Source organism: Haemaphysalis longicornis, unplaced genomic scaffold (genome assembly GCF_048455015.1).
Source record: "Haemaphysalis longicornis isolate Haplotype H1 unplaced genomic scaffold, Haemaphysalis longicornis Haplotype H1 scaffold_4, whole genome shotgun sequence".
In the NCBI taxonomy this organism is placed as follows: Eukaryota; Metazoa; Arthropoda; class Arachnida; order Ixodida; family Ixodidae; genus Haemaphysalis; species Haemaphysalis longicornis.
In genome coordinates, this window is record NW_027526361.1 from 86,099,193 (window position 1) to 86,112,526 (window position 13,334).

Below are 13,334 nucleotides of genomic sequence, written 5' to 3' on the forward strand. Positions count from 1 at the left end.
TTACCGCCCTGAACAAGTCACCATATTCTCACCGATTTACAGCTTGCAAAAACTACCAGATTGTCCGCATGTATTTATCAGGTCTACTCATCCTCCAAAACTGCTCAATGACCGCTGACACCCGCATTTTCTCGGCTTCTGGACACGCCGCCAGCCCCTGCAATGAAGTGGCTCACGCTGCGATTCGCTATTCAGTACATCGTGCCCTTGCCGGCGGTGGCCGAACTCTAACCCCCCGTCAAGATCAACTTCACCACTGAGTGATTACACAGAAATTCTCACCAATTACAAGCAAACTCGCTGCAGCCTTCCACCACCACACTGGCGCCTATCCCGACAGGGAGATAGAATTTGGAGGCGGATCCAGAATTTGGCGGCGGATACAATTTAGCGGCGGCGGACCCCCATTCCTCCCGCCTCCACCTTATCTTCCCCACCCAACAACCTTCCCTCTTTGATTACTGTCCTAAGCCTGGTTAGGTGGTACCGGTTGGCAGCTTTGCCACTTTACTCCTTGTCCTAAGCCTGGCACGCTGTGCCATATCGCATGGGCGTGCCAACGCAATCCAGACTTGCCCCCACTTCCCAACCCCACCTTCGAGCAGTGGAGGGTTACCTGGCCAGCCCAGACCTCGATACCCAACTTAACCTGGTGACCCGAGCAAGGACAGCCAGTCGAAGTCAATGAGTCCCGGACTAGGGACGCCTTTCGCAGGGCGAGGCCCATAACATCAGCCTCTGCTCGACAAATAAAACAAACATTTAGTCTCTCTCTTTCAACCGACTATCGTCATGTACGTTATAGTAAGGAATAAATCTGTTAACTCCATCAGTTATGCGTTTTTGTGCAAATTCAGGACGTTACATGGTCGGTCGGTTTTCGGAATGTTGTATTTACGTTTAGGTTCTTTTTTGCTGGTCTTTTTATTTTGGTTTTCGTTTTTCGCGGGCTCTCCAAGATGCATAGTCTTTATTTCATTAGTTCATGGGCATAATTTCGTTATTTGTTTAATTTCGCATTCTGATTTGTTTTCAATTCCATTCGAAAAACGTTATCTCTACGTTGTCTTAACAATTAAATGTGTTCCCTGTACCAATTAAGCATTTTTCACCAAATGCATGTGGTTACACGTTTGGAGCTGTGGGGAACTCGGCAAGAAATGCTCCATTTTGAAAGGTGCACGTTCAGCAACGTGATGCCCATGTTGCACGTACGTTTCTTTATCGTCCTCTGTTTCTTGCGCCGTTGTTAACCGCAAGTATCATCAACCCATATCAAGAGTTGGTTAAAAAGATGTTTTGGGAAAGATGGCGTTTTGTCCCGGGACAGACGGAATCGGGTAAGGAAAATTACTGCCGAGCTTGTAAAATAAAAGTTGATGCCTACGATCGTGAGTAATTGATTTCAAGGCCACCGTCGCTCGGAGTTCCGCACAATTGTTCTCGAATGCTTTTAATGCTGGCAAACGGAATAACGACCGAACACAAATATTAAGTAAATCTGATTTTATTTGGTGTTTCCTAAAGGAGTACTGACACGAAATTTCAAAGCTGAGGTAACTATGTAAAAGGCTTCCTTTTTATCAGGAGATATCTCCCAGCAATTTTTAACAGCAACCGTACGGCGTAGCATATTTTAAACCCATTTTAATCTTCGCCAGCACGAGAAAGCCCAGGACGGGCCGACATGACATCATCTACTACTTGCCCCAAACTGCCGACGTCGAGGCTCCCGTGACGAAGCCGACCCGCTGGGTGTGGCTGGCGCGCGCTGCTCCGGCGTGTGGACACGTCATGGTTTTGGGACTGACGTCATGCTGCCCTGGCGCGTGGGGACGGTGAAGACCTATAATAGGCCGGTCTGGGCGCGCGTGTGCGCTCGCTTGCGCACGCGTCTAGAGCGGCAGCGGTACGGCAAGAATGGTGACGTCACGTGACACCTCCTGTCATGGCAGCCGCTCGGCGTTCGTTTTGTCGAAGCCGGAAGTGACACGAATAAACGACGCTGAATGTTTACGTTGCGCTCATTCTATGATAAGTGGGCTGGTAGGCACGCATAGCAGCGAAAAAAACGTAACACGAAAATTTCGTGTCAGTACTCCTTTAAGAAAGTTTTAAGCCCGGTAAATATTATATGGGCAATGGCATCGGGTATCCATGGTCACCCGAGGGTGGCAGAAGAGAGGAAAAGGCAGTAAGGTGTAAAAAAAATGTTGGCCTCCTGGTCTAGGCTGCCCGGGGAACCCCTCCACTGCTCAAAGGTGGGTTTGAAAAATGGGGACAAGTCCGGATGCGTTGGCACGCCCATACCATACCATATAGCGTTGTCAACACAAACATACCAGCCTGCAAATTTGGCAGTTGTTTATTCAAGGATATTTTGTAAGCGCGAAAATGTCCACCGCTGCTCCACACAAATTTCCGCCCTAAGATTACCGACGTAATAGTACCAAACGCCGAAAGCAGATAGGAGAATGCTTTAAAACTTCTTAAAGCATGAAATCAGTTCCTAAAATGGAGTTAAACGCCGCTGTTGAGTTCCTTCGAACCTATATTGTTAACAAGACAGAGTGCCCGCTTGTAAAATTTACCGGGCACGGGGACTTGATACCATTGTTGCTTCTCCCTAATGTACAAACCCAGTGGGAAAAAGTGTGACAGTGATTGCAGAACCAACTCTACCTTATTAAATCCAGGGATATGCTTGTAGAAGATGCAGCGGAAAGAATTGGGAAATCTTTACTGCAGGCTAACCAACGAAGCAACATCGGCCAACCGCTACACAAAAAACCCCGACATGCCCCCGCGGGAGGGGCACGAGTAAATGCAGAGCATTAGCGGCGTTACGCGCGTGGCGGTGGCGATGGGTGTTGTAATGGTGGTGGTAGGGTTGTTGTTGTTGTTGGTATGATTGGGGAAAGAGAGAACGAGACGAGTATTAGGTAACGTCATGTGTTAGGCGGCTGACGCGACGACACCCGGGTTTATATTCCCAACGAACGCAGTAGAGGGAGAGGAGGCGGAGAGAGAGCGCGCTATCACGCCACCGTCACGCCACGACGCGCCCGCACCTGCTGTTGCTTGCAACGCCGGAGCGCGTTGTTGCAAGCGTGTTGAGGGCGAGGAGGAGTGGGGGAGAGGGCGCATCTGCCGTGGTGCGGAAGACGAGTTACGGACGCATCACAGTATTTCTTTCTCTATGGACGCATAACATCGTGAGTTAAAGAAATGCTCTGCATTTAAAACACATGTGCTCTCTACACCTTCATCTAGGTGACAGCACCCCACGGCCGTCTATAAACCGGACTGTTGGCGCTGCTTTTTTTTTTTTTTTTTCATTAACACAGAAAACACAAGAGAAACTGGAAAGAGAAATGCTGAGTCAATGATCTTTAGACAACAAAGCGTTGTTTTTCGAGAAATATGTTGTGCTGTGAAATTCCAGTTTAATTTAAACCTTTTCAGTATGTGTGCGAGTACTGGAAACTTGAAATATTTTCCGAGGAGTGTTTCTTTTATATTTGATTCACAGCGCATTTTTTGCCCCTCAGAGTATTCGGTGTTTTCGAATATTCGACACTCACGAATTATAGTGCTGTAACCGTTGGCTCTGCCGCGCGACAAACCTACTTCCAAGCAACACCGCATAGCAGGCCATTCGCCGCTGGCTTTTTTTGCACGGTGCCTAAGTGATGCAAAAAGGCTATCACGTGCAAACCTTGGGCGAAAAGAGTGTTAAAGGAGTACTGACACGAACTTTCAAAGCTGAGATAACTATGTGAAATGCTTACTTTTTATCAGGAGATATCTCCCAGCGAGTTTCAACAGCAACCGTTCGGCGTAGCATATTTTAATTTAATCTTCGCCCGCAGGAGGAAGCCCAGAGCGGGCCGACATGACATCATCTGCTGCTTGCCCCAAACTGCTGACGTCGGGGCTCCCGTGACGAAGCCGACGCGCTGGCTGTGGTTGGCGCGCGCTGCTCTGGCGTGTGTACACTTCATGGTTTTGGGACTGACGTCATGCTGCCCGGGGGCGTGGGGACAGTGAAGACCTCGGCCGGTCTGGGCGCGCGTGTGCGCTCGCTCGCGCACGCGTCCAGAGCGGCAGCGGTACGGCAAGACTGGTGACGTCACGTGATACCTCCTGTCATGGTGGCCGCTCGGCGTTCGTTTTGTCGGAACCGAAACTGACACGAATAAACGACGCCGTAAATGAACGTTTACGCTGCGCTCGACCGTCTAATGTGTCATTCTATGATTAGTGGGCTGGTAGGCACGCATAGCAGCGAAAAAATCGATTTCCTTAAAAAAAAAAACGTAACACGAAAATTTTGTGTCAGTACTCCTTTAAAGTCTTGTGTGCCAGCTAAATCGGAACGCTATTTGCGCAACGTTTATGAGCGCGAAAAAAAGAGGTCCCTATCACCCTATCAATTTGGGTGCGTAAGCGAGGGATGAGGAGTTATGATTTGTTGGCGTGCAGTAAGGCCATGCCAGCCATTAGCATACGTAGCCACTTTTAGTTCACAGTGAAGGTTCAATCAAATATTTACTCTCGCAATACGCTCACAGCATGATGAGGAAGGCGCATTTTCTTCAACATAGGCAATTTCTTTCTTCCACTGCTTGACATCTTCTTTTTATGTTTCTTTTTTTTTTGTTCCATTTCATTGCCGAGTACTGTTACAAATAATACTCATATGTGTTAGAAAGCTGTGATAAGTTTTGACTGCCGATGTTATCGTTTTGTACATCTGTTTTGGAAGCTGTCGGCGCGCTAAAGCAGGAATATTCTCATTCAGAAATATTCAGTTCAATCCGCATTACTTTTTATTATTTGTGCTAGAAAAAATGTTATTCGATTCGCACTCACAAATTAACTACTCGCAAACTTCTACTTTTCAGCCTCTCATCGTCTGCTGTCAGAAGACGAAGGATGACTACAGGGAAGGAAACGGCATCGAAACCCATTTTCGCGTGACTCGACTGAAGCATGCAACCAAAACTTTGTATTCAAAATAGCGCCGCTATAAGAGACGCAATCAACAAAAATTATTTACGTACTAACAAACAGCGTTAATTTAATTACTTACAATATAAAGCAACGCAACGTTAAAAACAATGCTACTAACAAAACGTTACGCGAACATTCGCTTCAGTGTCATCTATTTCTTACCAGGAACAGACAGAATGAGAAAATAAAATAGGCCGCTAATGATACCATTCAATTTGCAAGGATTCGTGACATTGAACTAAACAATTAACACACTAAGCTTAATTTACAGAATGCGTAGTAGTAATCTTCTAATTGGACAATATGAAAAGCTACGTTCACAATACAGCGGAATAAATAAGTGTTATATATACAGTATTAATCGGATACTAAGATACTGCACCTTACAACCCAGGTTCTCAGGAGCGAAGCCAGTTCATTGTACGGATGTAAGATGTGGCTCAAGTGGGCAAAAACAAGAGAGAAAGAAAAAGAAAACCCCGAAAAATGGCTCCCGAGTAAGCTGGCGAAATAAGTCTACAAAACACCTTTCATGTAGTCGCTTGCAAGTCTTCAGAAATTGAAGTTTCGCAACGCTGCCTGCGCCGAGCTCCGCCTCCTCCATAGGCTTCCGGAGTAGAACTGACGTCCGTGTTGCTCAGTTAAGTCGACGCTCAACTGGGAAGGACCGTGAATTTGAAGATGAAGTCTCCAATAGTGTTAGGAAGGCCAGGTTGATGATTTGGCAGATGAAGGTGATGACCACGCCGGGGATGAACTGCAGAGTGGATTCTAGAAGTCATAGGAATGTGTAACCGTCGATAAGTCCGCAGGTCCGTCGGTCAGTAAAAAAATGAAAAAAGCTCACGCTAACGCGTACGACTTGAAAGTAGTGAGGCTATAGGCAACCTTCACGACCATCACGACGGGTCAAGTCCACGACTGCCGCTGATTTGGTTCTTCGCCACCGCAATGACCTTTACTCTATTTATTGTTGCTGTAAGTGTGAGCTTCTTTCTTTTTTTGGGGGGGAGGGGGAGTGGAGTCATAGCTTGTATTCACTGGCGAAGCGCGCATGCAGGCAACCATGTCAGTGCGGCGTTACTCGTTACGTCGGGCTCCGAGGGATGGCGGTACTTGCACATGACTTGTGTTGGACGTTCGAAACTGTACCCCACAGAAGGCAAAGTAATGGCTCGAGTTCAATGTGAGTGCGATTAATAACATCTCTGTTGACACCACCGTTGAGAATCGGGTTGAAACGGAACAGACGACACACGCCGGTGTTTTCTTCTTGTTCGGCGTGCAGGCGCAGGGGTAGAATGACATGTCTGTGGCGCATCGGTCATGTCCATGGCCGTTTCCAGTGTTGCCAAGCGAAGAAATTGACAGCTAAACCTTTCAATGAATACCAACTATAATCATTGGACATCACGTTGGAGGGGCGTACGCTATGACGTGTCTTTCTCGTTCCGAGCAAATGTTGCCACGATTACGGCGAAAGCTGGAGTTCCTTTTCTTTTGGTTGGGTGGGTGGGGGGGCGGGAGGGGGAGTCTTGGCCAATCTCTCTAACTGGGTATGCTTGGCTTGATAAGCGTGCGCTGGGGACGCTGGGCGGTCACCGCGAGGCAACGCACCCCACGAGCGCTCGGCATTTTCTTGGTTTTTTTACTTTCGAGTGGTCGCCGCAACCTTGGCCAATCTCCCTGAGTGGCCATGCGTGGCTTGACAAACGTGCGCAGGGGAAGCTCGGCGGTCGTCGCGAGGCACGCACACAGGAGCGGTAAAGATTTTCTTGGTTTTGCTAACTGCCGGGCGGTCGCCGCGATGCCCGCGCTCACGTGCGCGCGCTAGTGACTTTTTTAGTATTTTTAACTGCTGACACAAACAATTACGCTTTGCTAAACCACTTCGCTATTAAAATAAATAATTCATCCCTCCAACCCCCCCCCCCCCGGGACGCCTCAGCCTTCGGTCCCCGACAGCTGGCATTAAGACAACACGTGTAGGCAGCCCCTGCTCAGGGTACCTAACTGAGGTACTCCAACCACAGGTAAAGCGATCCAAACGACCACACTGTTTGCTCGATAAAGTTTGATCCTCTTCCACAAGCTTCACATTTACAATTTCGTCTGAGTCTCATTGGATCACATTGCCCCTGACCATACACGGCTAGCTCGGCCGTTTACATGTATGTATGTATGTATGTATGTATGTATGTATGTATGTATGTATGTATGTATGTATGTATGTATGTATGTATGTATGTATGTATGTATGTATGTATGTGTGTGTATGTGTGTATGTATGTATGTGTGTATGTATGTGTGTGTATGTATGTGTGTATGTATGTGTGTATGTATGTATGTATGCATATGTGTATGTACGTATTGTGAGCGCGAGGCTCTGAAGCATAGAAATTCATCTTTTTAACGTCCCCATTATCCCCATCATCAAACACTTCCAGGAACCCTTCGTCTAATTCTGGGCTGATCACCATCATAGTTCGTTCGTATACCGGTGTCCGGAGACGGCTGTGTCGTAAAATAAACGTCCTACTTCACCAAGTACCCAAGGCTCTTACAGTATGTATGTATGTATGCAAGTATGTCGATCTGTCTGTCCGTAAGTCCATCCGTCCGCCCGCCCGCTCGTCCACATGTCTGTCTGTCTGTCTGTCTGTCTGTCTGTCTGTCTGTCTGTCTGTCTGTCTGTCTGTCTGTCTGTCACTCGATTGAACTTGTTGCCCCCCGGATAAGAATTGGGCCTCGTATCTGTTTGTACCGCTGTAAATTAGGTCTGTCATGACTCGTACATGTCAACATTATACATTGCCAAAAGAAAAATCTGGCACCTTTTGGAGAAAAATTTCAGTACAACACGAAAAGTACCTGCGTTTTTCTAATTAAAGGAACAATAGTATTGCTTTTCACGATGGCAAACGAAAATAAACAACGCATTAATTAAAAGCGGCGTCGAAGAGAGGCGCAGTCCCAGCTGATGGCGCGCCACTAGTGCCAAACTACCACCAGTGAACAAACCCGGCCACTTATGATGCGAGTCTGTGAAACAACGTCGGAACGATATGTCGTTCTCCTGCGGTCATGGAGCTAACAAGCGGGTAAATTTCTTGGGCCTGACGAGCGATACCGCGCCCCATGACTGCGCGGTCCAAAGCCGTTGTTACGATTCATCAGGCCAATATTCTGTTGATGATGATTGCTATTGGTTTCCCCTTTGTAGCGGGGTGATGACATGCCATCTTACCAAAAAGGACTAATATGCCTCTGTTTTATAGTCTTGGTTTAATACTAGCGCTGCTTAGGGCAGGCACAAAAAGCATATTAGGCACAAAATACTTTTTTTCTGTTACAGGTGGTAACTGTCCTAGGCAATATTCCCCACTCTGTTTTTCGTCCAGCAGCATTCTAATATTCTTATCGTCGCCTCGACAGCCTTGATGTTAACTTCCTACGAATTATCGTATAAATTTTCCTTTCTGATGTTCAATTTCTCAGCCCTGTACATCTGTAACGACGTTTTAGCTTCCATTTTTTCTCTCCATTTATTCGTTTCAATGTGCCTTGCCTCTTATTTGGTTACCTTGAATGTTTTGGATTCTCCACTGTTCTTTCCGTATTTCTTCGTTAGCCTTTTAGTCTTCCTTAACCCCTGCGTGCCTACGCTTTTCAAGTATAGGTACCTAAAAACCTTAGCTGCCCACCATCGTTGATCCATTGCTCTCAACCTCATCTCAAAACATATGTTACTTTGTGCTCCTCGAACTTCAAACGACGCCCAGCCCACATCTCCCTGTAATGCCTCGTTAGTTGTTATTCCATGCGCGCTTAAGGCCAAACGGCCTACTGTTCTCAGGAGCACCGTGTTCGCGCGCACTGCGAGCTTCGCACGGTGCTCCTGTGCTTTGTGGCAAAGTCTCACACTACGTGCGCCTTCCGTTTGGGCGTCTCGCTGTCGGTGACTCAAACCGTTGCAGCGACAGCCAACGCATCTTCTATTTGAAACTTTCCCCGGCAGGTGGACGGCGCGACCGAGATCTCCTCTCCGCCCTAGCTCAGACGCAGCCAGCGCCGCTGCTGCCGGCCCCTCACGAACTGTGGAAAAGGGGATGTATGTGTTTGTATAGTTAAACCTGGATGTTACGAACCCCTATGCAACGAATACCTGCATTTAACGAAGTTTTTAAATTCCATATTGTCAGCCCCATTGAAACCCATGTGTTTACGACCTCTGCCTAACGGAGGCGTTGCCACGGTAAACGTTGAAGTAACGAATTCTCTACGCTGATGAACCATTGTTTTTTTTAGCTTTTTCTGAAACATCGGCTGGAGAAATACACAAATTTACCGAATTTCTTCCGCGTCGCTAACTACCGTGCATTTCCACGTGCGAGTGCGGTGTCCGTTAGGTGCTAGGCCTGCCTGTCGGCGTGTAGTCGCGCTTCTCCACTGCCACGGTCGTGCCACTGCTACCTGAGGTGTAGGTTCGTAGGTGGTGAGTTCTGCTGCCATTGCGAGCTTTGCAAGGCAAGCTCGCAATTTTAAATGCCGTCTCCACCGGCGAGCGAGAAAGAAGAATCTAGCCGCCCGGTACAGTATACCAGCTCTCGCCAATTTTGAGTCCGGAAAAGAGCATCAATTAGTTCACAAAAACACGCCCTTACAGCATAAGTTTGGTTCTTGGAACACGTTAAGGCATCGAAGTGTCTCAAAAGGCAAAATTGAGTTAAGTACGTTTGTACGGGGGTGAGTAACTTTGTCACGGGTGAGTAACTTTGTAACTAAGTCACGCCTTTTTTTATTCTGAAATAAATTCTTGAAGGGTGAGTTCACCGTCACTGATGTCTAGCATAATGGTTTCGTTTCTGCTTCATTCACGCGAGTCTTAACGCGAAACCAGCATGTAACAAAAGTCTGTATGTAACGAAAAATTGCGAATTTTTATGAACTTGATTACATCCAGGTTAAACTGTACTATTTGTGGGCCGTGTCCACAAAAGCACTGGGAAAGCCGAGAGGCCGTTAAGGTTTCTGTGTAGCGCCGGTATACGGCCCGCCCTTACGACCTCGGGAATGGTGTTGTGTGTGTTGTGAAAGTGTGTGTCTGTACTATTTGCTGGCCGTGTGCACAGTAGCATTCCGCAAGCCGCGGAGCCGTTACAATAGTGTATAAAACGGCCCTCTCAGGGAATAGTTCGCATTCGTTTTGGAGCAGCGAATCTATGCTGTCGCTCTGTTCGAGTATGTTGTAAGCGCGCCCGGAAGGGTATTGTTCCTGTATAGCTTCGGCTCATCTCTCGCCAAACCACGTAAGTTTGCCTTCGGCGTCTTGTCGTCATCACCAAGGCAGCAACTTTTGCTGGCCGCTCACCACCACGTTACCACACGCATGACGCAGCCGACGAAGCCCTGTTCGGGCACCCCTTCCCGAATGTAACACCGTTCACACTCAAAAGAATCACTGCGCTGGCGGCGCTTCGACGCTGCGTTAGTTATAATTACCAGGTCGGTGGTAGTCACGTGTCCCTCGTCGTAGATGATTGCGATAACCAGGAAGGAGGCCGGAAAGTTGCACGGCTTCGTCACGGACAGGCAGACGGGAAATACGAGATACAAGGGATTTAGCCGCCGCTTGCACGCTTGGAATGTAGTAGAGAGTTCGACAGAATGCCGTCTGGTCAGAAAAAGGTAACAAAATTGACGTTTCGGGATCCGCACGGATCCCTGGTTTTCGATGGATTGATGGCTTGGCAGCAGGCTCCTAAGTAGCGTTGAGCGCATGACGTAATGTTCGGGAGTGCACGTGGTTTAGAGTGCCAGATGATCTGTTAATTGTGTTGCTTGTTTTCTGAATTATTAGTGATTCGAGATTGAGCCTCGTTGCGAAATTCTTTTCCGTGATTATGATGCGCGCGTGGTCCCAGTCTATCTTATGGTCCATCTTCTCGGCATGCTCTGCAAGTGCATTCGCCACGGTGTGCCCTCGGTGACGTCGTTTTTGTGCTGTTTCAGACGCCGGCGGAAATTTCCGCTTTCACCAATGTATACCGAGTCGCAGTCGGCGCATGGGATTTTGTACACAACACCAGGGATTCACATTAAGCAAGTCACCCTTGAGCTTGCTTGCTGGAACATGCGCGATTTGTACACCACGTTTTCTGAAGACACGAGCCAGGGCTCCACTTACACCTCGAATGTAGGGAACCACAGCGCGCTTGCATCTTGACACTGTGTTATCCATGGCCTGACTGTTTGGCTGCTAGTTATGCATGATGAAATTATTTATCTTCCTAATAAAATGTTTGGGGTACAAATTCCTCATGAGGTCGTCTTCAATGGTCTGGAGCCCCTCCTTCAGACTGCTTTCACCGGAACAGGTGCGAATGACTAGTTGAACCAAAGAACGAACCACTGAGCACTTGTGATCTACCGGATGAGATGAATCGTAGTCCTACCGGAGTGGGTTGGGTTTCGGTACACGCTGAAGGCGAGGCCTGTGGGAGCACGCTTCACAACTGCGTCTAAGAAAGGAAGGCAACCGTCTTTCTCTTCTTCCAAAGTGAACTTGATGGAAGGCTCGACCCCGTTCAGGCAGTCAAGGAAAGGTTGCGCGTCTTTCTTCCTGATAACGCAAAAGCAGTCATCGACATATCTCAGGAACACCTTGGGTCTTGGCTGAAATAATTCCAATCCGTTGTTTTCAATTACTTCCATTGTAATATTTGCAGACGTGACTGAAATAGATGCTCCCATAGCGGTACCGAAAACTTGCCTGTAGAATTCGCCCTTGTACGAGAAGTAAGTGTTAGGCAGGCAAAACTCTAGCAAGGTGCAGAGCTCAGTGACATCGAACGGCGTGCGATCCACTAATGTCATGTCCTTGTGGAGCAACTGCCTGCAAGTTTCTACCGCAAGATCGACGGGAACACTTGTGAAAAGGGAGCAGACGTCAAAACAAACCAGTACTTCGTCTGTGTCCACAGTGATACTCCTCATCCTGTTTACGAAGTCATTCGTGTTCCGGAGGTGAGTTTCAGTCTTGCCTGCCAGGGGAGCCAGGATGCCATGAAGGTACCTTGAGAGGCTGTATAGGGGCGACCTTGTGAAATCTACTATGGGCCTGAGAGGCGTCCCAGTTTTGTGGATCTTCGGCAAGCCGTAGATCGCTGGAGCAGAACCATTGGTGCAGAGCAGTTGGAAGTATAGCCTTTTTGCTGATGCAGGGAGCGTCTCGAAAATACGAGAGAGCGTCTTTTGCAGGCACGTTTGTACACACGCTTGGGATGGTGCCTAGCAGAGAGAGTGAGTGACTGGCAGCCCCTCCTTCTCCTGCCGCTATCGCTCCCATCCTCCTCCTCCGCCTCACCCCATTCCCTCTCCGCTTTCTCGTGTTCCTTCTCTCTTCTATTTCTGCCCCTTTATCTCAGCCTCCTTTAGTGACTGGCCACACAGAGCGAAGTTGAGTTACGGGCTGCGTGGTGGCGGCCTCTTCGTTGGGCGTGAACTCGGTCGGCAGGGTGGCACCCGGGAATAATAATACCTGCAGCTGCAGTGGGGTGCGCAGATTTAGCCTCTCGACAATCATCACGAAGTCCGCCGAGACGCGCGTCACCTGCGTAACACCCGGTGGGCACGTGGTTTAATAGCTGCAGCCAAGGCTTTCCCAAGCGTGCATTTAACAGTAGACTGCGGTAACCTGCTAAACGTTCTACCGCGATGTGGCTGATGAAGATGCGGCACATGTAGGCGGAATTGTGAACAGGCACAATATTGCTATGAACTAATCTCGCTGCAACTGTCGGCCCGTACATGCTGGAAAGGTAGTGCTTTCTCCATCAAGCGGATGGGTTTCGTACGAAGGCAAGTTTCTCTTCACCGACGCACTTAAAAACAGGCCGCATGTGCGATTGTTTCCGTGATCTCCAAAGGCCAATAGAGCCCACTGATCTTCGCTGCTGCCACACACTTACGGTCCAGAAATCCTCGTCATAGCCTTCGCAGTATCCCATCAATCTAGCCCTGGTAGAATGAGCAATATTTGCACCGATTCGAAAAAGGACGCCTTTTCTTCGGCCAAAACACCAACCATTTAAGAGTATTAACCCTTTCTTCACCATCAAAGGGCCAGTTATGGTGTACTCTATCATTAGCTACACTGGTAGGTCGTAAAATGAAGGAGCTGATGGGTTCACCTGCGGAACGCTTCTCCGAGAGCCCGAGATCATTGTGTCCAAGTCCAAATCCTTATCCCTCCTACCCTCACGTTTGAGAACTATTTACGCGATAAGCGACTTCTGCCGTTCACTCCCCCCCCCCCC

The 13,334-nt window shown here is 48.3% G+C and overlaps 1 protein-coding gene across 1 annotated transcript in view; it reads right to left on the bottom strand.

Annotated features, from left to right (window-relative positions):
• The window catches only part of LOC144179812 (neprilysin-1-like), a 40,944-nt gene extending 27,919 nt beyond the window's left edge, over nt 1-13,025 (bottom strand). Inside the window, exons 1-2 of the mRNA XM_077708246.1 lie at nt 12,987-13,025; nt 12,485-12,628 (exon numbers count right to left, since the gene is read on the bottom strand). Of these exons, the coding sequence (XP_077564372.1) occupies nt 12,485-12,628; nt 12,987-13,025 (183 nt within the window). The remainder of the gene's footprint in view (nt 1-12,484; nt 12,629-12,986) is intronic.
• Nucleotides 13,026-13,334: the final 309 nt, after the last annotated feature.